Source organism: Ictalurus punctatus, chromosome 26 (genome assembly GCF_001660625.3).
Source record: "Ictalurus punctatus breed USDA103 chromosome 26, Coco_2.0, whole genome shotgun sequence".
Classification (NCBI taxonomy): Eukaryota; Metazoa; Chordata; class Actinopteri; order Siluriformes; family Ictaluridae; genus Ictalurus; species Ictalurus punctatus.
Genome location: NC_030441.2, coordinates 3,232,620 through 3,256,532, shown reverse-complemented (window position 1 = coordinate 3,256,532; position 23,913 = coordinate 3,232,620). Strand labels below are relative to the sequence as shown.

Sequence of the window (23,913 nt, the reverse complement as noted above, 5' to 3'; positions counted from 1 at the left end):
TCACCACAGCACACTGTATGACAAAAGAAAAGCCACTATTCCCAACTTGGCCGAGAAACTTACGCTTGAACTTGTCCTTCATATTGAGGTAAACATTTTTTTTCAAGAAGCCCGCAAATTTTGTGGTAAACAAAAATCCTGGCTCGTAGTAAATTGTATCTGGGTGTGTATTAAGCGATGTCTGCCGCAACTGGAGGAGCAAATCCTGATGAAGTTGGCTGAAATTCAGGCTGAAGTGGACCGCTATGGCTCAGGGCCTCCTACAGAACCAGAACAAAGGATCTACTTCTTGACTGATGTGAGTGATACAAAAAAAAATAATAATAAATTATGCTCAACAATGAGCCTGAAATTTAAAGCTATGTCATTTAACATGGCCAAATTTTATCAACTACCAGCTTCAAGGCCATAGCTCTAGATGCTTAAATCCCTTTGATAAGCAGTTTCCTACTTGAGTATATGAGATTATAATGAGCCCACTCACAGACCTCCATAGTGATGTACTCTATGCTACATTCGACTAGAGCCACGGTTACCCTAGGCGCAGTATTGGGCCAGTTTGTCTCTGAAAGGATGCTATATTGTTAAGGGAACCAAGAGTGAGAGTGGGATGGACAAGGAAGTGCATGCTAGCCGCCAACCAATTCAAACAAACCTGAGAGCCTTGGCTGAGGAATGACACAAGTAGCTTTGGTATGCCACTCAGTAGCAATAACCACCAAGCTGATTACAGAAGCAGTTCATGTGAGGGTAGTGGTGTTTATGTGACACGATTTGGGGTCAGAAATGTCGGAGCTTCAGTGTTAATTAGGCTTAACACAAATGGCGAGTATATGGCGAGTATATTTCTTTCACTAGAAACCTTAACTTGCTTCCTTCTTTTCCCCGTTCTCTCTCTCCAGCTGATTTTCCTTATCTTACTGTTTTCCCATGTTTTACCTTGTCCTCTGTCATGTTTTTTTTTTCCATGAGCCACTGCTCTTACATATCCCATCAGCTATTCGTATTGCTGCATTTCCATCTCTACAATTACATGTCTCTGTTGTTGTGCTACTGTCTTGTGTCAATGCCAAGCAGGCCTATTTGAACCTGTGCCAGTAGCTTCTGAACTATCTTCATGAAGACTTTAGCTCCAACCGTAATCATGCCTATCTGACCATCTAATCATTGCCTTAAGTTTTTGATAAACTAAAACAGGTGTGTTAGATTTCGGTTGGAGATAAAACCTGCGGAAAGGTAGATCTCAAGGAAGAGGGTTAGTGAATACTGTACTACATTCTGTACTTAGCATGTTTAACTGGTACAAAATTGTAATACATTCTTATTTGGAAAATTCAATAGCTTCAGAATGTAAATGGCTATAATGCTTGAACAAAATGAGATATCTTCACCAAACTTGGCAGGCTTATGTATGAGGTCCCCCGAAAATAATCACAAGGTTTTGCTACATGGTTGCGTTATAGCACCAAAAAACATGAAATTGTCTGTATAAATATGGAACCATTGACTTCAAAATTTGCATACAGTGTCTTTGTCTCAGATGCCATCATTGTTTATAAGGAAATTCACGTATGTTGAAAAACAGTTTCATCAGCTATTAGACAATGTTAACAATGGCTGATCGGAAATCTGGTCTGCACTTATATTGCAAAAACCCCTTAGACCTATTTGACTCTTGGTTTTGAAAAAACCGGCCACTTGGTGACTCTGTCACGATTTTTGTAGTTGTTAACGGTTGTATATATAATGCAATGTTTTCAAAAGACACAAGTAGTATATATTAAGTGATAGCTCTTCTCATTCTAAACAACTTTGCCTCAAGAATCATTGCTGTTTGTCAAACCATTCGGTAAATATTTCAGATAATGTTAAAACCTACTTTTGCAAACTAGTCGTAGGTTTTTCACTCAGTATCAACAAAACAAGTGCTGCATGATTCTCTGGAGTTCATTTATAAATAATTATCAAAAAAAAGTTGAACTTTCGATTTTACATGTCAACGGTATGACAAAAGTAAAGGTAGTGGACTTGGCCATGTTAGTTACATAGTAATAACTCTTAAACGGAATGAGATATTTTCACCAAACCTGGTATACGTATGAAAGGGTGCACTGTATGGTCATTTGATAAAAATTGCAGAGTTTGGCCACTTGTGGCGCTATAATAGTAAAAAAAACAAATGATGAAAATGGCTGTATAAATGGTGTGTAAATGATTGTATATTATCTGATGTTTCAGACATACACATGTTCTTTGTATCATATGTCAGATCTCCTCATTCTGAACAATGTTTCTTCTAGGACCATGGCTGTCAATCAAATCTTTCGTTAAATATCTGAGATTATTTAAAACCTAGTTTTGCAAACTCCTAAGTCGTAGGGTTAGGTTGTTCGCCTGATCGGAACCAAACCAGTGTAAACATTGAAATTTCAATCAAAGTGATGGTTTAGATGAAAACGCAAGATTCTATCAATGTCACCTTGCTATCTGGTATATCTATAGCACTTTAAATGTGCAAATCTGCCTAAACTTATTGAAATCTCATTAAGAAAATACATGGATGAAATGGGACACAGAACAACACATAGTTAATATTAAAAGAGTTAAAGGCCCTACAGTGCTTGAACCCCGATAATTGCTGCTTGCAGCTAAATTTATTATTATAATTATTCTGAGACCCAAAATTTCTAAATGCTACTCCTCCCAGAGCTTTCAAGGTACATGCACCAAACTCGCCATAGACCTACAGCCTGTTCTGACTTGCTTCCGTTAACTCAACTCAGCACAGTCCTTCAGGCTTTTCAGATGAGTCATGCTCTGTATTTCCTAACTGATTATACTTATGGTTTTCCCATAGTGGATGAGCTAAAAATCCCCCAAAACTCCCAATCGCTTACATTCTCATAATGTTCAGAGCCTGGCTCAGAATTTTCAAGATTTCAAACTCCAGCTGTCAAAACACACACACCTGTGTGCACACGGCCCGAATCCCTTCTTCGGTCCTTCTCACTTTGTCAATGTACCTGTAACAGAGACTCTCACTTCATCTCTCTATCTATTTAGCCAACTCAAAAAGTATTAGCACCATATCTATCCATCCAACTTTAAAACTATTGGCACCCTATATCTGACTCTACAAGTATTGACACTCTATCTATCTATCTATCTATCTATCTATCTATCTATCTATCTATCTATCTATCCAACTCTAGATGTATTGGCACCCTATCTGTCCAACTCTAAAAGTGTTGGCACCCTTGCTATCTATCCAGTTCTAAAAGTATTGGCATTCTATCTATCCAGTCAACTCTAAAAGTGTTGGCACCCCAGCTTTCTATTTAATGTTACTCTTGGTTTTGAAAAAACCGGCCACTTGGTGACTCTGTCACGATTTTTGTAGTTGTTAACGGTTGTATATATAATGCAATGTTTTCAAAAGACACAAGTAGTATATATTAAGTGATAGCTCTTCTCATTCTAAACAACTTTGCCTCAAGAATCATTGCTGTTTGTCAAACCATTCGGTAAATATTTCAGATAATGTTAAAAACCTACTTTTGCAAACTAGTCGTAGGTTTTTCGCTCAATATCAACACAACAAGTACTGCATGATTCTCTGGAGTTCATTTATAAATAATTATCAAAAAAAGTTGAACTTTCGATTTTACGTGTTGACGGTATGCCAAAAGTAAAGGTAGTGGACTTGGCCATGTTAGTTACATAGTAATAACTCTTAAACGGAATGAGATATTTTCACCAAACCTGGTATACGTATGAAAGGGCGCACTCTATGGTCATTTGATAAAAATTGCAGAGTTTGGCCACTTGTGACACTATAATAGTAAAAAAACAAACCATGAAAATGGCTGTATAAATGGTGTGTAAATGATTGTATATTATCTGATGTTTCAGACATACACATGTTCTTTGTATCATATGTCAGATCTCCTCATTCTGAACAATGTTTCTTCTAGGACCATTGCTGTCAATCAAATCTTTCGTTAAATATCTGAGATTATTTAAAACCTAGTTTTGCAAGCTCCTAAGTCGTAGGGTTAGGTTGTTCGCCTGATCGGAACCAAACCAGTGTAAACATTGAAATTTCAATCAAAGTGATGGTTTAGATGAAAACGCAAGATTCTATCAATGTCACCTTGCTATCTGGTATATCTATAGCACTTTAAATGTGCAAATCTGCCTAAACTTATTGAAATCTCATTAAGAAAATACATGGATGAAATGGGACACAGAACAACACATCGTTAATATTAAAAGAGTTAAAGGCCCTACAGTGCTTGAACCCCGATAATTGCTGCTTGCAGCTAAATTTATTATTATAATTATTCTGAGACCCAAAATTTCTAAATGCTACTCCTCCCAGAGCTTTCAAGGTACATGCACCAAACTCGCCATAGACCTACAGCCTGTTCTGACTTGCTTCCGTTAACTCAACTCAGCACAGTCCTTCAGGCTTTTCAGATGAGTCATGCTCTGTATTTCCTAACTGATTATACTTATGGTTTTCCCATAGTGGATGAGCTAAAAATCCCCCAAAACTCCCAATCGCTTACATTCTCATAATGTTCAGAGCCTGGCTCAGAATTTTCAAGATTTCAAACTCCAGCTGTCAAAACACACACACCTGTGTGCACACGGCCCGAATCCCTTCTTCGGTCCTTCTCACTTTGTCAATGTACCTGTAACAGAGACTCTCACTTCATCTCTCTATCTATTTAGCCAACTCAAAAAGTATTAGCACCATATCTATCCATCCAACTTTAAAACTATTGGCACCCTATATCTGACTCTACAAGTATTGACACTCTATCTATCTATCTATCTATCTATCTATCCAACTCTAGATGTATTGGCACCCTATCTGTCCAACTCTAAAAGTGTTGGCACCCTTGCTATCTATCCAGTTCTAAAAGTATTGGCATTCTATCTATCCAGTCAACTCTAAAAGTGTTGGCACCCCAGCTTTCTATTTAATGTTACTCTTGGTTTTGAAAAAACCGGCCACTTGGTGACTCTGTCACGATTTTTGTAGTTGTTAACGGTTGTATATATAATGCAATGTTTTCAAAAGACACAAGTAGTATATATTAAGTGATAGCTCTTCTCATTCTAAACAACTTTGCCTCAAGAATCATTGCTGTTTGTCAAACCATTCGGTAAATATTTCAGATAATGTTAAAAACCTACTTTTGCAAACTAGTCGTAGGTTTTTCGCTCAATATCAACACAACAAGTACTGCATGATTCTCTGGAGTTCATTTATAAATAATTATCAAAAAAAGTTGAACTTTCGATTTTACGTGTTGACGGTATGCCAAAAGTAAAGGTAGTGGACTTGGCCATGTTAGTTACATAGTAATAACTCTTAAACGGAATGAGATATTTTCACCAAACCTGGTATACGTATGAAAGGGCGCACTCTATGGTCATTTGATAAAAATTGCAGAGTTTGGCCACTTGTGACACTATAATAGTAAAAAAACAAACCATGAAAATGGCTGTATAAATGGTGTGTAAATGATTGTATATTATCTGATGTTTCAGACATACACATGTTCTTTGTATCATATGTCAGATCTCCTCATTCTGAACAATGTTTCTTCTAGGACCATTGCTGTCAATCAAATCTTTCCTTAAATATCTGAGATTATTTAAAACCTAGTTTTGCAAGCTCCTAAGTCGTAGGGTTAGGTTGTTCGCCTGATCGGAACCAAACCAGTGTAAACATTGAAATTTCAATCAAAGTGATGGTTTAGATGAAAACGCAAGATTCTATCAATGTCACCTTGCTATCTGGTATATCTATAGCACTTTAAATGTGCAAATCTGCCTAAACTTATTGAAATCTCATTAAGAAAATACATGGATGAAATGGGACACAGAACAACACATCGTTAATATTAAAAGAGTTAAAGGCCCTACAGTGCTTGAACCCCGATAATTGCTGCTTGCAGCTAAATGTATTATTATAATTATTCTGAGACCCAAAATTTCTAAATGCTACTCCTCCCAGAGCTTTCAAGGTACATGCACCAAACTCGCCATAGACCTACAGCCTGTTCTGACTTGCTTCCGTTAACTCAACTCAGCACAGTCCTTCAGGCTTTTCAGATGAGTCATGCTCTGTATTTCCTAACTGATTATACTTATGGTTTTCCCATAGTGGATGAGCTAAAAATCCCCCAAAACTCCCAATCGCTTACATTCTCATAATGTTCAGAGCCTGGCTCAGAATTTTCAAGATTTCAAACTCCAGCTGTCAAAACACACACACCTGTGTGCACACGGCCCGAATCCCTTCTTCGGTCCTTCTCACTTTGTCAATGTACCTGTAACAGAGACTCTCACTTCATCTCTCTATCTATTTAGCCAACTCAAAAAGTATTAGCACCATATCTATCCATCCAACTTTAAAACTATTGGCACCCTATATCTGACTCTACAAGTATTGACACTCTATCTATCTATCTATCTATCTATCTATCCAACTCTAGATGTATTGGCACCCTATCTGTCCAACTCTAAAAGTGTTGGCACCCTTGCTATCTATCCAGTTCTAAAAGTATTGGCATTCTATCTATCCAGTCAACTCTAAAAGTGTTGGCACCCCAGCTTTCTATTTAATGTTACTCTTGGTTTTGAAAAAACCGGCCACTTGGTGACTCTGTCACGATTTTTGTAGTTGTTAACGGTTGTATATATAATGCAATGTTTTCAAAAGACACAAGTAGTATATATTAAGTGATAGCTCTTCTCATTCTAAACAACTTTGCCTCAAGAATCATTGCTGTTTGTCAAACCATTCGGTAAATATTTCAGATAATGTTAAAAACCTACTTTTGCAAACTAGTCGTAGGTTTTTCGCTCAATATCAACACAACAAGTACTGCATGATTCTCTGGAGTTCATTTATAAATAATTATCAAAAAAAGTTGAACTTTCGATTTTACGTGTTGACGGTATGCCAAAAGTAAAGGTAGTGGACTTGGCCATGTTAGTTACATAGTAATAACTCTTAAACGGAATGAGATATTTTCACCAAACCTGGTATACGTATGAAAGGGCGCACTCTATGGTCATTTGATAAAAATTGCAGAGTTTGGCCACTTGTGACACTATAATAGTAAAAAAACAAACCATGAAAATGGCTGTATAAATGGTGTGTAAATGATTGTATATTATCTGATGTTTCAGACATACACATGTTCTTTGTATCATATGTCAGATCTCCTCATTCTGAACAATGTTTCTTCTAGGACCATTGCTGTCAATCAAATCTTTCCTTAAATATCTGAGATTATTTAAAACCTAGTTTTGCAAGCTCCTAAGTCGTAGGGTTAGGTTGTTCGCCTGATCGGAACCAAACCAGTGTAAACATTGAAATTTCAATCAAAGTGATGGTTTAGATGAAAACGCAAGATTCTATCAATGTCACCTTGCTATCTGGTATATCTATAGCACTTTAAATGTGCAAATCTGCCTAAACTTATTGAAATCTCATTAAGAAAATACATGGATGAAATGGGACACAGAACAACACATCGTTAATATTAAAAGAGTTAAAGGCCCTACAGTGCTTGAACCCCGATAATTGCTGCTTGCAGCTAAATTTATTATTATAATTATTCTGAGACCCAAAATTTCTAAATGCTACTCCTCCCAGAGCTTTCAAGGTACATGCACCAAACTCGCCATAGACCTACAGCCTGTTCTGACTTGCTTCCGTTAACTCAACTCAGCACAGTCCTTCAGGCTTTTCAGATGAGTCATGCTCTGTATTTCCTAACTGATTATACTTATGGTTTTCCCATAGTGGATGAGCTAAAAATCCCCCAAAACTCCCAATCGCTTACATTCTCATAATGTTCAGAGCCTGGCTCAGAATTTTCAAGATTTCAAACTCCAGCTGTCAAAACACACACACCTGTGTGCACACGGCCCGAATCCCTTCTTCGGTCCTTCTCACTTTGTCAATGTACCTGTAACAGAGACTCTCACTTCATCTCTCTATCTATTTAGCCAACTCAAAAAGTATTAGCACCATATCTATCCATCCAACTTTAAAACTATTGGCACCCTATATCTGACTCTACAAGTATTGACACTCTATCTATCTATCTATCTATCTATCTATCCAACTCTAGATGTATTGGCACCCTATCTGTCCAACTCTAAAAGTGTTGGCACCCTTGCTATCTATCCAGTTCTAAAAGTATTGGCATTCTATCTATCCAGTCAACTCTAAAAGTGTTGGCACCCCAGCTTTCTATTTAATGTTACTCTTGGTTTTGAAAAAACCGGCCACTTGGTGACTCTGTCACGATTTTTGTAGTTGTTAACGGTTGTATATATAATGCAATGTTTTCAAAAGACACAAGTAGTATATATTAAGTGATAGCTCTTCTCATTCTAAACAACTTTGCCTCAAGAATCATTGCTGTTTGTCAAACCATTCGGTAAATATTTCAGATAATGTTAAAAACCTACTTTTGCAAACTAGTCGTAGGTTTTTCGCTCAATATCAACACAACAAGTACTGCATGATTCTCTGGAGTTCATTTATAAATAATTATCAAAAAAAGTTGAACTTTCGATTTTACGTGTTGACGGTATGCCAAAAGTAAAGGTAGTGGACTTGGCCATGTTAGTTACATAGTAATAACTCTTAAACGGAATGAGATATTTTCACCAAACCTGGTATACGTATGAAAGGGCGCACTCTATGGTCATTTGATAAAAATTGCAGAGTTTGGCCACTTGTGACACTATAATAGTAAAAAAACAAACCATGAAAATGGCTGTATAAATGGTGTGTAAATGATTGTATATTATCTGATGTTTCAGACATACACATGTTCTTTGTATCATATGTCAGATCTCCTCATTCTGAACAATGTTTCTTCTAGGACCATTGCTGTCAATCAAATCTTTCCTTAAATATCTGAGATTATTTAAAACCTAGTTTTGCAAGCTCCTAAGTCGTAGGGTTAGGTTGTTCGCCTGATCGGAACCAAACCAGTGTAAACATTGAAATTTCAATCAAAGTGATGGTTTAGATGAAAACGCAAGATTCTATCAATGTCACCTTGCTATCTGGTATATCTATAGCACTTTAAATGTGCAAATCTGCCTAAACTTATTGAAATCTCATTAAGAAAATACATGGATGAAATGGGACACAGAACAACACATCGTTAATATTAAAAGAGTTAAAGGCCCTACAGTGCTTGAACCCCGATAATTGCTGCTTGCAGCTAAATTTATTATTATAATTATTCTGAGACCCAAAATTTCTAAATGCTACTCCTCCCAGAGCTTTCAAGGTACATGCACCAAACTCGCCATAGACCTACAGCCTGTTCTGACTTGCTTCCGTTAACTCAACTCAGCACAGTCCTTCAGGCTTTTCAGATGAGTCATGCTCTGTATTTCCTAACTGATTATACTTATGGTTTTCCCATAGTGGATGAGCTAAAAATCCCCCAAAACTCCCAATCGCTTACATTCTCATAATGTTCAGAGCCTGGCTCAGAATTTTCAAGATTTCAAACTCCAGCTGTCAAAACACACACACCTGTGTGCACACGGCCCGAATCCCTTCTTCGGTCCTTCTCACTTTGTCAATGTACCTGTAACAGAGACTCTCACTTCATCTCTCTATCTATTTAGCCAACTCAAAAAGTATTAGCACCATATCTATCCATCCAACTTTAAAACTATTGGCACCCTATATCTGACTCTACAAGTATTGACACTCTATCTATCTATCTATCTATCTATCTATCCAACTCTAGATGTATTGGCACCCTATCTGTCCAACTCTAAAAGTGTTGGCACCCTTGCTATCTATCCAGTTCTAAAAGTATTGGCATTCTATCTATCCAGTCAACTCTAAAAGTGTTGGCACCCCAGCTTTCTATTTAATGTTACTCTTGGTTTTGAAAAAACCGGCCACTTGGTGACTCTGTCACGATTTTTGTAGTTGTTAACGGTTGTATATATAATGCAATGTTTTCAAAAGACACAAGTAGTATATATTAAGTGATAGCTCTTCTCATTCTAAACAACTTTGCCTCAAGAATCATTGCTGTTTGTCAAACCATTCGGTAAATATTTCAGATAATGTTAAAAACCTACTTTTGCAAACTAGTCGTAGGTTTTTCGCTCAATATCAACACAACAAGTACTGCATGATTCTCTGGAGTTCATTTATAAATAATTATCAAAAAAAGTTGAACTTTCGATTTTACGTGTTGACGGTATGCCAAAAGTAAAGGTAGTGGACTTGGCCATGTTAGTTACATAGTAATAACTCTTAAACGGAATGAGATATTTTCACCAAACCTGGTATACGTATGAAAGGGCGCACTCTATGGTCATTTGATAAAAATTGCAGAGTTTGGCCACTTGTGACACTATAATAGTAAAAAAACAAACCATGAAAATGGCTGTATAAATGGTGTGTAAATGATTGTATATTATCTGATGTTTCAGACATACACATGTTCTTTGTATCATATGTCAGATCTCCTCATTCTGAACAATGTTTCTTCTAGGACCATTGCTGTCAATCAAATCTTTCCTTAAATATCTGAGATTATTTAAAACCTAGTTTTGCAAGCTCCTAAGTCGTAGGGTTAGGTTGTTCGCCTGATCGGAACCAAACCAGTGTAAACATTGAAATTTCAATCAAAGTGATGGTTTAGATGAAAACGCAAGATTCTATCAATGTCACCTTGCTATCTGGTATATCTATAGCACTTTAAATGTGCAAATCTGCCTAAACTTATTGAAATCTCATTAAGAAAATACATGGATGAAATGGGACACAGAACAACACATCGTTAATATTAAAAGAGTTAAAGGCCCTACAGTGCTTGAACCCCGATAATTGCTGCTTGCAGCTAAATTTATTATTATAATTATTCTGAGACCCAAAATTTCTAAATGCTACTCCTCCCAGAGCTTTCAAGGTACATGCACCAAACTCGCCATAGACCTACAGCCTGTTCTGACTTGCTTCCGTTAACTCAACTCAGCACAGTCCTTCAGGCTTTTCAGATGAGTCATGCTCTGTATTTCCTAACTGATTATACTTATGGTTTTCCCATAGTGGATGAGCTAAAAATCCCCCAAAACTCCCAATCGCTTACATTCTCATAATGTTCAGAGCCTGGCTCAGAATTTTCAAGATTTCAAACTCCAGCTGTCAAAACACACACACCTGTGTGCACACGGCCCGAATCCCTTCTTCGGTCCTTCTCACTTTGTCAATGTACCTGTAACAGAGACTCTCACTTCATCTCTCTATCTATTTAGCCAACTCAAAAAGTATTAGCACCATATCTATCCATCCAACTTTAAAACTATTGGCACCCTATATCTGACTCTACAAGTATTGACACTCTATCTATCTATCTATCTATCTATCTATCCAACTCTAGATGTATTGGCACCCTATCTGTCCAACTCTAAAAGTGTTGGCACCCTTGCTATCTATCCAGTTCTAAAAGTATTGGCATTCTATCTATCCAGTCAACTCTAAAAGTGTTGGCACCCCAGCTTTCTATTTAATGTTACTCTTGGTTTTGAAAAAACCGGCCACTTGGTGACTCTGTCACGATTTTTGTAGTTGTTAACGGTTGTATATATAATGCAATGTTTTCAAAAGACACAAGTAGTATATATTAAGTGATAGCTCTTCTCATTCTAAACAACTTTGCCTCAAGAATCATTGCTGTTTGTCAAACCATTCGGTAAATATTTCAGATAATGTTAAAAACCTACTTTTGCAAACTAGTCGTAGGTTTTTCGCTCAATATCAACACAACAAGTACTGCATGATTCTCTGGAGTTCATTTATAAATAATTATCAAAAAAAGTTGAACTTTCGATTTTACGTGTTGACGGTATGCCAAAAGTAAAGGTAGTGGACTTGGCCATGTTAGTTACATAGTAATAACTCTTAAACGGAATGAGATATTTTCACCAAACCTGGTATACGTATGAAAGGGCGCACTCTATGGTCATTTGATAAAAATTGCAGAGTTTGGCCACTTGTGACACTATAATAGTAAAAAAACAAACCATGAAAATGGCTGTATAAATGGTGTGTAAATGATTGTATATTATCTGATGTTTCAGACATACACATGTTCTTTGTATCATATGTCAGATCTCCTCATTCTGAACAATGTTTCTTCTAGGACCATTGCTGTCAATCAAATCTTTCGTTAAATATCTGAGATTATTTAAAACCTAGTTTTGCAAGCTCCTAAGTCGTAGGGTTAGGTTGTTCGCCTGATCGGAACCAAACCAGTGTAAACATTGAAATTTCAATCAAAGTGATGGTTTAGATGAAAACGCAAGATTCTATCAATGTCACCTTGCTATCTGGTATATCTATAGCACTTTAAATGTGCAAATCTGCCTAAACTTATTGAAATCTCATTAAGAAAGTACATGGATGAAATGGGACACAGAACAACACATCGTTAATATTAAAAGAGTTAAAGGCCCTACAGTGCTTGAACCCCGATAATTGCTGCTTGCAGCTAAATTTATTATTATAATTATTCTGAGACCCAAAATTTCTAAATGCTACTCCTCCCAGAGCTTTCAAGGTACATGCACCAAACTCGCCATAGACCTACAGCCTGTTCTGACTTGCTTCCGTTAACTCAACTCAGCACAGTCCTTCAGGCTTTTCAGATGAGTCATGCTCTGTATTTCCTAACTGATTATACTTATGGTTTTCCCATAGTGGATGAGCTAAAAATCCCCCAAAACTCCCAATCGCTTACATTCTCATAATGTTCAGAGCCTGGCTCAGAATTTTCAAGATTTCAAACTCCAGCTGTCAAAACACACACACCTGTGTGCACACGGCCCGAATCCCTTCTTCGGTCCTTCTCACTTTGTCAATGTACCTGTAACAGAGACTCTCACTTCATCTCTCTATCTATTTAGCCAACTCAAAAAGTATTAGCACCATATCTATCCATCCAACTTTAAAACTATTGGCACCCTATATCTGACTCTACAAGTATTGACACTCTATCTATCTATCTATCTATCTATCTATCCAACTCTAGATGTATTGGCACCCTATCTGTCCAACTCTAAAAGTGTTGGCACCCTTGCTATCTATCCAGTTCTAAAAGTATTGGCATTCTATCTATCCAGTCAACTCTAAAAGTGTTGGCACCCCAGCTTTCTATTTAATGTTACTCTTGGTTTTGAAAAAACCGGCCACTTGGTGACTCTGTCACGATTTTTGTAGTTGTTAACGGTTGTATATATAATGCAATGTTTTCAAAAGACACAAGTAGTATATATTAAGTGATAGCTCTTCTCATTCTAAACAACTTTGCCTCAAGAATCATTGCTGTTTGTCAAACCATTCGGTAAATATTTCAGATAATGTTAAAAACCTACTTTTGCAAACTAGTCGTAGGTTTTTCGCTCAATATCAACACAACAAGTACTGCATGATTCTCTGGAGTTCATTTATAAATAATTATCAAAAAAAGTTGAACTTTCGATTTTACGTGTTGACGGTATGCCAAAAGTAAAGGTAGTGGACTTGGCCATGTTAGTTACATAGTAATAACTCTTAAACGGAATGAGATATTTTCACCAAACCTGGTATACGTATGAAAGGGCGCACTCTATGGTCATTTGATAAAAATTGCAGAGTTTGGCCACTTGTGACACTATAATAGTAAAAAAACAAACCATGAAAATGGCTGTATAAATGGTGTGTAAATGATTGTATATTATCTGATGTTTCAGACATACACATGTTCTTTGTATCATATGTCAGATCTCCTCATTCTGAACAATGTTTCTTCTAGGACCATTGCTGTCAATCAAATCTTTCGTTAAATATCTGAGATTATTTAAAACCTAGTTTTGCAAGCTCCTAAGTCGTAGGGTTAGGTTGTTCGCCTGATCGGAACCAAACCAGTGTAAACATTGAAATTTCAATCAAAGTGATGGTTTAGATGAAAACGCAAGATTCTATCAATGTCACCTTGCTATCTGGTATATCTATAGCACTTTAAATGTGCAAATCTGCCTAAACTTATTGAAATCTCATTAAGAAAATACATGGATGAAATGGGACACAGAACAACACATCGTTAATATTAAAAGAGTTAAAGGCCCTACAGTGCTTGAACCCCGATAATTGCTGCTTGCAGCTAAATTTATTATTATAATTATTCTGAGACCCAAAATTTCTAAATGCTACTCCTCCCAGAGCTTTCAAGGTACATGCACCAAACTCGCCATAGACCTACAGCCTGTTCTGACTTGCTTCCGTTAACTCAACTCAGCACAGTCCTTCAGGCTTTTCAGATGAGTCATGCTCTGTATTTCCTAACTAATTATACTTATGGTTTTCCCATAGTGGATGAGCTAAAAATCCCCCAAAACTCCCAATCGCTTACATTCTCATAATGTTCAGAGCCTGGCTCAGAATTTTCAAGATTTCAAACTCCAGCTGTCAAAACACACACACCTGTGTGCACACGGCCCGAATCCCTTCTTCGGTCCTTCTCACTTTGTCAATGTACCTGTAACAGAGACTCTCACTTCATCTCTCTATCTATTTAGCCAACTCAAAAAGTATTAGCACCATATCTATCCATCCAACTTTAAAACTATTGGCACCCTATATCTGACTCTACAAGTATTGACACTCTATCTATCTATCTATCTATCTATCTATCTATCCAACTCTAGATGTATTGGCACCCTATCTGTCCAACTCTAAAAGTGTTGGCACCCTTGCTATCTATCCAGTTCTAAAAGTATTGGCATTCTATCTATCCAGTCAACTCTAAAAGTGTTGGCACCCCAGCTTTCTATTTAATGTTACTCTTGGTTTTGAAAAAACCGGCCACTTGGTGACTCTGTCACGATTTTTGTAGTTGTTAACGGTTGTATATATAATGCAATGTTTTCAAAAGACACAAGTAGTATATATTAAGTGATAGCTCTTCTCATTCTAAACAACTTTGCCTCAAGAATCATTGCTGTTTGTCAAACCATTCGGTAAATATTTCAGATAATGTTAAAACCTTCTTTTGCACACTAGTCGTAGGTTTTTCACTCAGTATCAACAAAACAAGTGCTGCATGATTCTCTGGAGTTCATTTATAAATAAAAAAAAGTTGAACTTTCGATTTTACATGTCGACGGTATGCCAAAAGTAAAGGTAGTGGACTTGGCCATGTTAGTTACATAGTAATAACTCTTAAACGGAATGAGATATTTTCACCAAACCTGGTATACGTATGAAAGGGCGCACTGTATGGTCATTTGATAAAAATTGCAGAGTGTAAATGATTGTATATTATCTGATGTTTCAGACATACACATGTTCTTTGTATCATATGTCAGATCTCCTCATTCTGAACAATGTTTCTTCTAGGACCATGGCTGTCAATCAAATCTTTCGTTAAATATCTGAGATTATTTAAAACCTAGTTTTGCAAACTCCTAAGTCGTAGGGTTAGGTTGTTCGCCTGATCGGAACCAAACCAGTGTAAACATTGAAATTTCAATCAAAGTGATGGTTTAGATGAAAACGCAAGATTCTATCAATGTCACCTTGCTATCTGGTATATCTATAGCACTTTAAATGTGCAAATCTGCCTAAACTTATTGAAATCTCATTAAGAAAATACATGGATGAAATGGGACACAGAACAACACATAGTTAATATTAAAAGAGTTAAAGGCCCTACAGTGCTTGAACCCCGATAATTGCTGCTTGCAGCTAAATTTATTATTATAATTATTCTGAGACCCAAAATTTCTAAATGCTACTCCTCCCAGAGCTTTCAAGGTACATGCACCAAACTCGCCATAGACCTACAGCCTGTTCTGACTTGCTTCCGTTAACTCAACTCAGCACAGTCCTTCAGGCTTTTCAGATGAGTCATGCTCTGTATTTCCTAACTGATTATACTTATGGTTTTCCCATAGTGGATGAGCTAAAAATCCCCCAAAACTCCCAATCGCTTACATTCTCATAATGTTCAGAGCCTGGCTCAGAATTTTCAAGATTTCAAACTCCAGCTGTCAAAACACACACACCTGTGTGCACACGGCCCGAATCCCTTCTTCGGTCCTTCTCACTTTGTCAATGTACCTGTAACAGAGACTCTCACTTCATCTCTCTATCTATTTAGCCAACTCAAAAAGTATTAGCACCATATCTATCCATCCAACTTTAAAACTATTGGCACCCTATATCTGACTCTACAAGTATTGACACTCTATCTATCTATCTATCTATCTATCTATCTATCTATCCAACTCTAGATGTATTGGCACCCTATCTGTCCAACTCTAAAAGTGTTGGCACCCTTGCTATCTATCCAGTTCTAAAAGTATTGGCATTCTATCTATCCAGTCAACTCTAAAAGTGTTGGCACCCCAGCTTTCTATTTAATGTTACTCTTGGTTTTGAAAAAACCGGCCACTTGGTGACTCTGTCACGATTTTTGTAGTTGTTAACGGTTGTATATATAATGCAATGTTTTCAAAAGACACAAGTAGTATATATTAAGTGATAGCTCTTCTCATTCTAAACAACTTTGCCTCAAGAATCATTGCTGTTTGTCAAACCATTCGGTAAATATTTCAGATAATGTTAAAACCTTCTTTTGCACACTAGTCGTAGGTTTTTCACTCAGTATCAACAAAACAAGTGCTGCATGATTCTCTGGAGTTCATTTATAAATAAAAAAAAGTTGAACTTTCGATTTTACATGTCGACGGTATGCCAAAAGTAAAGGTAGTGGACTTGGCCATGTTAGTTACATAGTAATAACTCTTAAACGGAATGAGATATTTTCACCAAACCTGGTATACGTATGAAAGGGCGCACTGTATGGTCATTTGATAAAAATTGCAGAGTGTAAATGATTGTATATTATCTGATGTTTCAGACATACACATGTTCTTTGTATCATATGTCAGATCTCCTCATTCTGAACAATGTTTCTTCTAGGACCATTGCTGTCAATCAAATCTTTCCTTAAATATCTGAGATTATTTAAAACCTAGTTTTGCAAACTCCTAAGTCGTAGGGTTAGGTTGTTCGCCTGATCGGAACCAAACCAGTGTAAACATTGAAATTTCAATCAAAGTGATGGTTTAGATGAAAACGCAAGATTCTATCAATGTCACCTTGCTATCTGGTATATCTATAGCACTTTAAATGTGCAAATCTGCCTAAACTTATTGAAATCTCATTAAGAAAATACATGGATGAAATGGGACACAGAACAACACATAGTTAATATTAAAAGAGTTAAAGGCCCTACAGTGCTTGAACCCTGATAATTGCTGCTTGCCGCTAAATTTATTATTATTATTATACTGAGACCCAAAATTTCTAAATGCTACTCCTCCCAGAGCTTTCAATCTACATGCAACAAACTCGCCATAGACCTACAGCCTGTTCTGACCTGCTTCCGTTAACTCAACTCAGCACAGTCCTTCATACTTTTCAGATGAGTCATGCTCTGTATTTCCTAACTGATTATACTTACGGTTTTCCCATAGTGGATAAGCTAAAAATCCCCAAAAACTCCCATTTCACTTACATTGTCATAATGTTCAGAGCCTGGCTCAGAATTTTCAAGATTTCAAACTCCAGCTGTCAAAACACACACACCTGTGTGCACACAGCCTGAAGCCGCTCTTCGGTCCTTCTCACTTTGTCAGTGTACCTATAACAGAGACTCTCACTTCATCTCTCTATTTATTTAGCCAACTCAGAAAGTATTAGCACCATATCTATCCATCCAACTTTAAAAGTATTGGCACCCTATATCTGACTCTACAAGTATTGACACTCTATCTATCTATCTATCTATCTATCTATCTATCTATCTATCCAACTCTAAATGTATTGGCACCCTATCTGTCCAACTCTAAAAGTGTTGGCACCCTTGCTATCTATCCAGTTCTAAAAGTATTGGCATTCTATCTATCCGGTCAACTCTAAAAAGTATCGGCACCCCAGCTTTCTATTTAATGTTACAAGTATTGGCACCCTATCTATACAACTCAAAGTACTGGCAAACTATTTCTCTAACTCAGAGAAGTATTGGCACTGTAAGGATAAAGCAAATAACAATTTTATCTTCACTTTTCCTCCGTCAGACTTTCTTGCCTCTGCTTCATTTACTCTAAAGAAAAACTAGCGCATGTTGGTTATCACAGAGTGTATACGGCGCCGGAGAGTGTAAATGAACACACTGGCAACCAGAGCAGTTCAAAGAGACGTCTGATTTATTCATAGAATAACAGAGGCTTTTATAGGTACAAATAGCCGTGCATAGGCATACTGCTGTGTGGAAATAATATGGCAGTTGAACTGTCTGGCCACATACATGAAAAACATCTTAGGCAATACAAGAATGTACAGCAGTTGTTGAACATATATGGTGTGGTTCGCTTAACAGAAATGAGGAAGTACCTATGGTGACATGTTAAACTGGCATGTACACATCAGACAGATTCTGTAAAGTTCATGAGACAGAAATTAAACTATAACCTAAACATACTTATACATATCTGAGGGAATAGAGAATAGAGAGTTTCCAACAGGCACCCTATATATCTCGCTCTCTTTCTTTCTTAAAACTGCTTATTACATTTTGATTTCAAACTATTTTATATTTTATACTTTCAGACCGGCTTTTATCAAGCCAACATCAGTGTTTGCTGTAAAAAAAACTTTACCTATCTAGTGATGAGTTGTTTTAGATCAATAGCTTCAACTGTTCAGAAGCTATTGGTGTTTTATTTGTTTTTGTTTTTCCAATTAAAAATTGATCAAATTCAATAACAGTTAAAATTTGTCAAAGTGAGTGGTGCACTATGTTATATAGAATGTGTATAATATTTAGAGCAATGATCCTGAACATTTAGAAGCTATTGAATTATGTTCCAAGTAAAAGTAAATAAGAGAAACAGATCAATTTGGCAAATTGACATATGAAGTATATTCTAGAAAAGGTGCTTAATATTGTATAAATTGATATGGAGCAATATTGTATAAAATTAATCCAAATGTATAAAACATTTGGATTAAGTTGCTTGACAAAGGTAACTTGCTTTTACTCTTGATTACCCATTTAGAATGTATTGGAATTCTTTTAAAATAAAAAACTATCATTAAAAATGCATCGACAACTGTCTCTCATGTGTACGAAGGAATTTTCTGTCTTTACCATAAAGTGTGGGTGTTTTAAATCTGAATACAGATCTTCATTTGTTTATTAGAAAATCACAGCATTCACTCAGGATGCCATCAACCTGACGACTGGAGAGGAGGTGAAGAGCATGTCATATATAAACATCTTCTCAGGTCTGAGGAAGCAGTTTTCTCTCTGGAAGAATGATCTAGACAGTGTAGGAGAGACATGTGAGTAGCAGTGTGACAATATATCCGTGTGGCTGTATAACAAGGACATTACAGATGTTTGGTACATGAAATTATATAAAGGCTACTAATTTATTTAGTACTTTGATATTCTTAGGCTAACTACAGAATGACTTTTCAAAAATTCATGCAAAGCAAACGCATGAAAGAATCCCAATCAGATTTTTTTTATTATTATTATTTTAATCGAATCAGAGACACAAGGGATTGAAGTGACTGAAGAAATGGTGCATGTACAATGCTATAAATCATGAACAATAACAAAGCTGAATCAGATATTCTGATAATTTCATGAACTATATTAAAAGTGTTGTTCAAGACAGTATGAGTGTTCACTCATTTTACAAAGACATGAGTGTTGAGAGAGTGTAGGATGGACCACACTGAACGTCATGTCATTTATTTTTACCCTGTATACTTATACCCTGAATTTTCTAGTTAACAAAAGGATTGAGAAGGAAATGCAGGGGTATGAGGAAAAATACAGAGGCAGAGAACTTCCAAGCTTCCTCAACTACAAGACCTTTGAGGTGATAGTGAAGGGCCCGATCAAGCAACTGGAGGAACCTGCCATCGGGAGACTGAAGGAAATCTCAGGTATATGGCATGAATTTGTTTGAAGTTAAATCTATGGAGCATTTTCTTAGGCTTTAAGCTTGTTGCCTGCATTGTATGTGTTGTGAACTTAGCATTGGAATAACAAGCAGTCATTGTCTTTATTTATCCAAAGTGTTTGTGAATGTAAAGGGTAAGTGGAAAAAGATAAGTGGAAAACACCATGTCTTACTACTACTACTACTACTAGATTATATTATATTTCCACAGATTCTAAATTTATCTTCCACACTCCATTTTGCCTTTTGTTTCCCGGTCAACATGACTTCACATGCCAAATAGTTGTGTCTAAGACACTGAACCCCACGTTGCTCCCAGTGGCAGGCTAGCGCCTTGCATGGCAGCTCTGGTATCATTGGTGTGTGAATGTGTGTGTGTGTGTGTGTGTGTGTGTGTGTGTGTGTGTGTGTGTGTGTGTGTGTGAATGGGTGAATGAGAAACAGTGCAAAGAACCGCTTTGTAGAACTGCTAAAATTAAAAAAAACTATATAAGTGCAGAGCATTTACCAATCTGTCTTTAGATCTCGTTAAGAAGGAGTTCATCCAACTGGCTCAATCCAACTTCCCAGGTTTCCCTAATCTCTATAAAATAGCAAAGGTAGGTCCTCATATTTTCACCCACAACCTTTACAGACAAACTCTGCCTACATTTGCTGGACCATGAGCACTAAATGACAATATACAATAAACATGAAACAGAGGTCTAAGACTGTCAGGGAATACTATTTTCAAGCATGTCATGGTGTGATGGTTTTTTGTTGTTCCAGACCAAAATCGAGAACATAAAGCAGGTGAAGGAGTCAGAGACTGAATCAATGCTCAGGACCCAGTTTAAGATGGAGATGATAATCTACACCCAAGACAGCATGTATAAGAATAACCTGCACATGCTGAAGATCATGGAGGAAGAAGAAGAGAGACAAAAGTTTGGTGTGGCTTGCCTGCCTTCTCAAAGGTTGTACGATCACTCAGACAGCGAAGGCACTCTTGAGGAACTGACACGTCACCTGAAGTCCTACTATTGTGTAAGTGGTTATTAGTTACAATTAATTTCCTTCCCAATCATCTGCAATGTTAGCATGTTTGACCACAGTTAAAAAGAGGTGAGGCAAGAACACAGGGCTGCGTTAGCAGAAACTCACTCTGCTTCGCATTATTTGGCACAGTAGTAGGGACAAGGAGAGGGCCAGGATATACACTGCCTTCATTGCAAACCCCTTCGGACTTGTGCAAAAAAAAGCAATCACCGTACTTGCTCCAAAGAGGAGCAAGTAAGGCGCACCTCACTTTAGTACCAGCACCTTCATGACACCTACAATGACACAGCAAGGAAATACCATTGGGCACTGATATCTCCATCAGAACCTACCTTCCAGTTAAACATAAAGGAGCTCACCCAGAAGTAGGTCCAGGAGGTTGTTACAGCCAGAACAAGGTTGGCACCATAGGCCAGCAGAGTGCAATACATGGTCTATAAAAGAGGTGGCTCAGGCTCTTGCACTGTCTCTAGAGGTTCAAGGTGGTATAGGGGACAGGAAGGTGGCCCAGCAATGGAAATTTGCGGTGGGTGTCTGGATCCCAAAAGAGGAGAACTCAAGTAACATTAGCAATTCAGGACAATCTCTCTCCTTAGTGCTGAGGTAAAAGTATTTTTCTTTTTTGTTTTGCCGGACATCTGACAGAGTTTTTTTTTTCTGGAGGAACTCCTATATGAACAAAGGTATCAACATGCATTGAACACACAGAAGTTGTCACCCAGCTGAACCAAGAGGCATGGGAAGGTAAATGAGACCTGGATGGTTTTTGGCTTGACCTCACCAATGCCTATGGTTCAATCCTACATAAACTGGTGGAAACTTTACTGGTCAGCCATCATGTTGCAGGTTATTTATCTTTAGGCAGATCTGACTAAACTAACAATACAAAAAAGAGCAATTCACAGAAACAATAAAACAATACACTAGTTTAAATCATCAGGTTGTTAATTAAAACATCTGGCATCCAAGCAATTCTAATTCTTCACACCAGTCCACCACTTATGTTCACATATTCACATTTTCATAATCAATACAGTAGCTCAATTATATTGAGCATATGAAGGGGATTTCTGGGAATGATAATACAGATTATACAGCTTCAATCAGTAGGTGTGTAAATATGGACTATCGCTGTTATTTCACGGAATTGTTTGGTTGAGGCTAGGGCTGTCTGTATTTACTTGGATTAGTCTTGGACTTACTGACATTTTTACTTGGACTTGCCTCAGACTTGGGCATTGGTCTTGGTCTCATCTGATAGTTTGTATGAATAATGCCTATTTTGGGGGTAGAACGGCCTAGCGGTTAGCATGTTTGCCTTGCATCTCCAGGGTTGGGGGTCCAATTCCTTCCTCTGCCCTGTGTGTCAGAGCTTACATGTTCTCCCTGGGTATCTCCAGGCCATAGTCCATAGTGTGTGCATGCAATTGTGCCCTGCAATGGATTGACCCCATTCATGGTGTCTTCTGCCTTGTGCCCTGAGTCCCCTGCGACAGGCCACAGGCTCCACCGCAACCCAGTGTAGGATAAGCAGTACAGAAAATGGATGGATGTTCCTGTTGTCTTTACTTTTCAAAAAGATGCAAAAAGTTTGACAAGAAGTATTACCTTCTAAAGCTAACTAGTTGAAGTAAAGTCCTGACTGCAAAAATAATTTACTGGGTTTTGGTCTCAAACTTGACATGGTGTGGCTTTCTTTTGGACGTGATCTTTACTTGGCCTCAACCCAAAGTCTCAGTCATGACTCGATCTCGGCTAGCCCTGGTCTTGGACTTAACAATGACAGTCTTGACTACAACTATATTTGCGACAGACTTCTATTACTCGTTGCCTACTTTAGCCTGATAGTTCCAGAGCAAAAAATTAAATCAGCAAACATCAGTAGACCATACCTGCTTTAGCTAATTGACTCTGTTTGGGGTGAGTGGAATAAAATTACTTACCATGTCTTTAGATTGTGACTAAGCGCCTGGCGGACCAGGTTCCGATGGTGATCAGGTACATGATGCTTCAGGAGTCAGCGGCACAGCTGCAGAGGGAAATGATACAGCTCATACAGGACAGACATAACATCGATGAGCTGCTGAAAGAAGATCATGACATCGCCATAAAACGGAACAACCTGCATAGCCGCCAGAAACGGCTGACAGAGGCCCTCAAATACCTGGCTAAATTTTAGAGCCAATCATAAATTTTAACACACAATCTGTGTTGGTAAATTTTGGTAGAATTCTAGGTTTTAGAAATGATGTAACTGTCAATCACTGAAGGAACTGCAAAATCCCTTTATGTTTTTGTTTGTTACTACATTTTCAAGAAAACACAAAGCAATTTTCTGGTAAAGCAGTTTCTTTCTGTACGGTGCTGAGTCTGTCATCTTGGATTTTTTAAATGTTTTGTACTGCTTTCTAGTCCTTAATACAAGTTACACTTCCAAATAAACAATTTTAACAGCATTAATAACGCATATTAAGCACATTATGATTTCTTAACATTTACATTATGGAAGCTGCATCCTATGCTTTTACTTTACTTAAAACCATCAATGATGCATTTATAAATGTTAGTAATTGTATTATAACTCTCAGTAAGTATTTATAAACCGGCACAACATAACTCAACAACAATATAAAATAATTCACTAATTGGACCTAGAAATAAATCTGCATTACCAATAAGTAATTATAGCTATAATATAATAACATTTTAAAAATGCAATCTGTATTTTTATGAATACATTAACAGAACCATAAGACTGACAAATTAATATTT

The 23,913-nt window shown here is 37.2% G+C and overlaps 1 protein-coding gene across 2 annotated transcripts in view; it reads left to right on the top strand.

Moving 5' to 3' along the window:
- The window catches only part of LOC108258627 (interferon-induced GTP-binding protein Mx2-like), a 36,849-nt gene extending 13,241 nt beyond the window's left edge, over positions 1-23,608 (top strand). For both annotated transcript variants that reach the window (XM_017457386.3, XM_017457387.3), the window contains exons 6-12: positions 10-88; positions 176-298; positions 19,330-19,471; positions 19,928-20,086; positions 20,626-20,702; positions 20,872-21,129; positions 23,096-23,608. In XM_017457386.3, the coding sequence (XP_017312875.1) occupies positions 10-88; positions 176-298; positions 19,330-19,471; positions 19,928-20,086; positions 20,626-20,702; positions 20,872-21,129; positions 23,096-23,320 (1,063 nt within the window). In that variant the 3' untranslated portion in view covers positions 23,321-23,608. The remainder of the gene's footprint in view (positions 1-9; positions 89-175; positions 299-19,329; positions 19,472-19,927; positions 20,087-20,625; positions 20,703-20,871; positions 21,130-23,095) is intronic.
- The last annotated feature ends 305 nt before the right edge of the window (positions 23,609-23,913 follow it).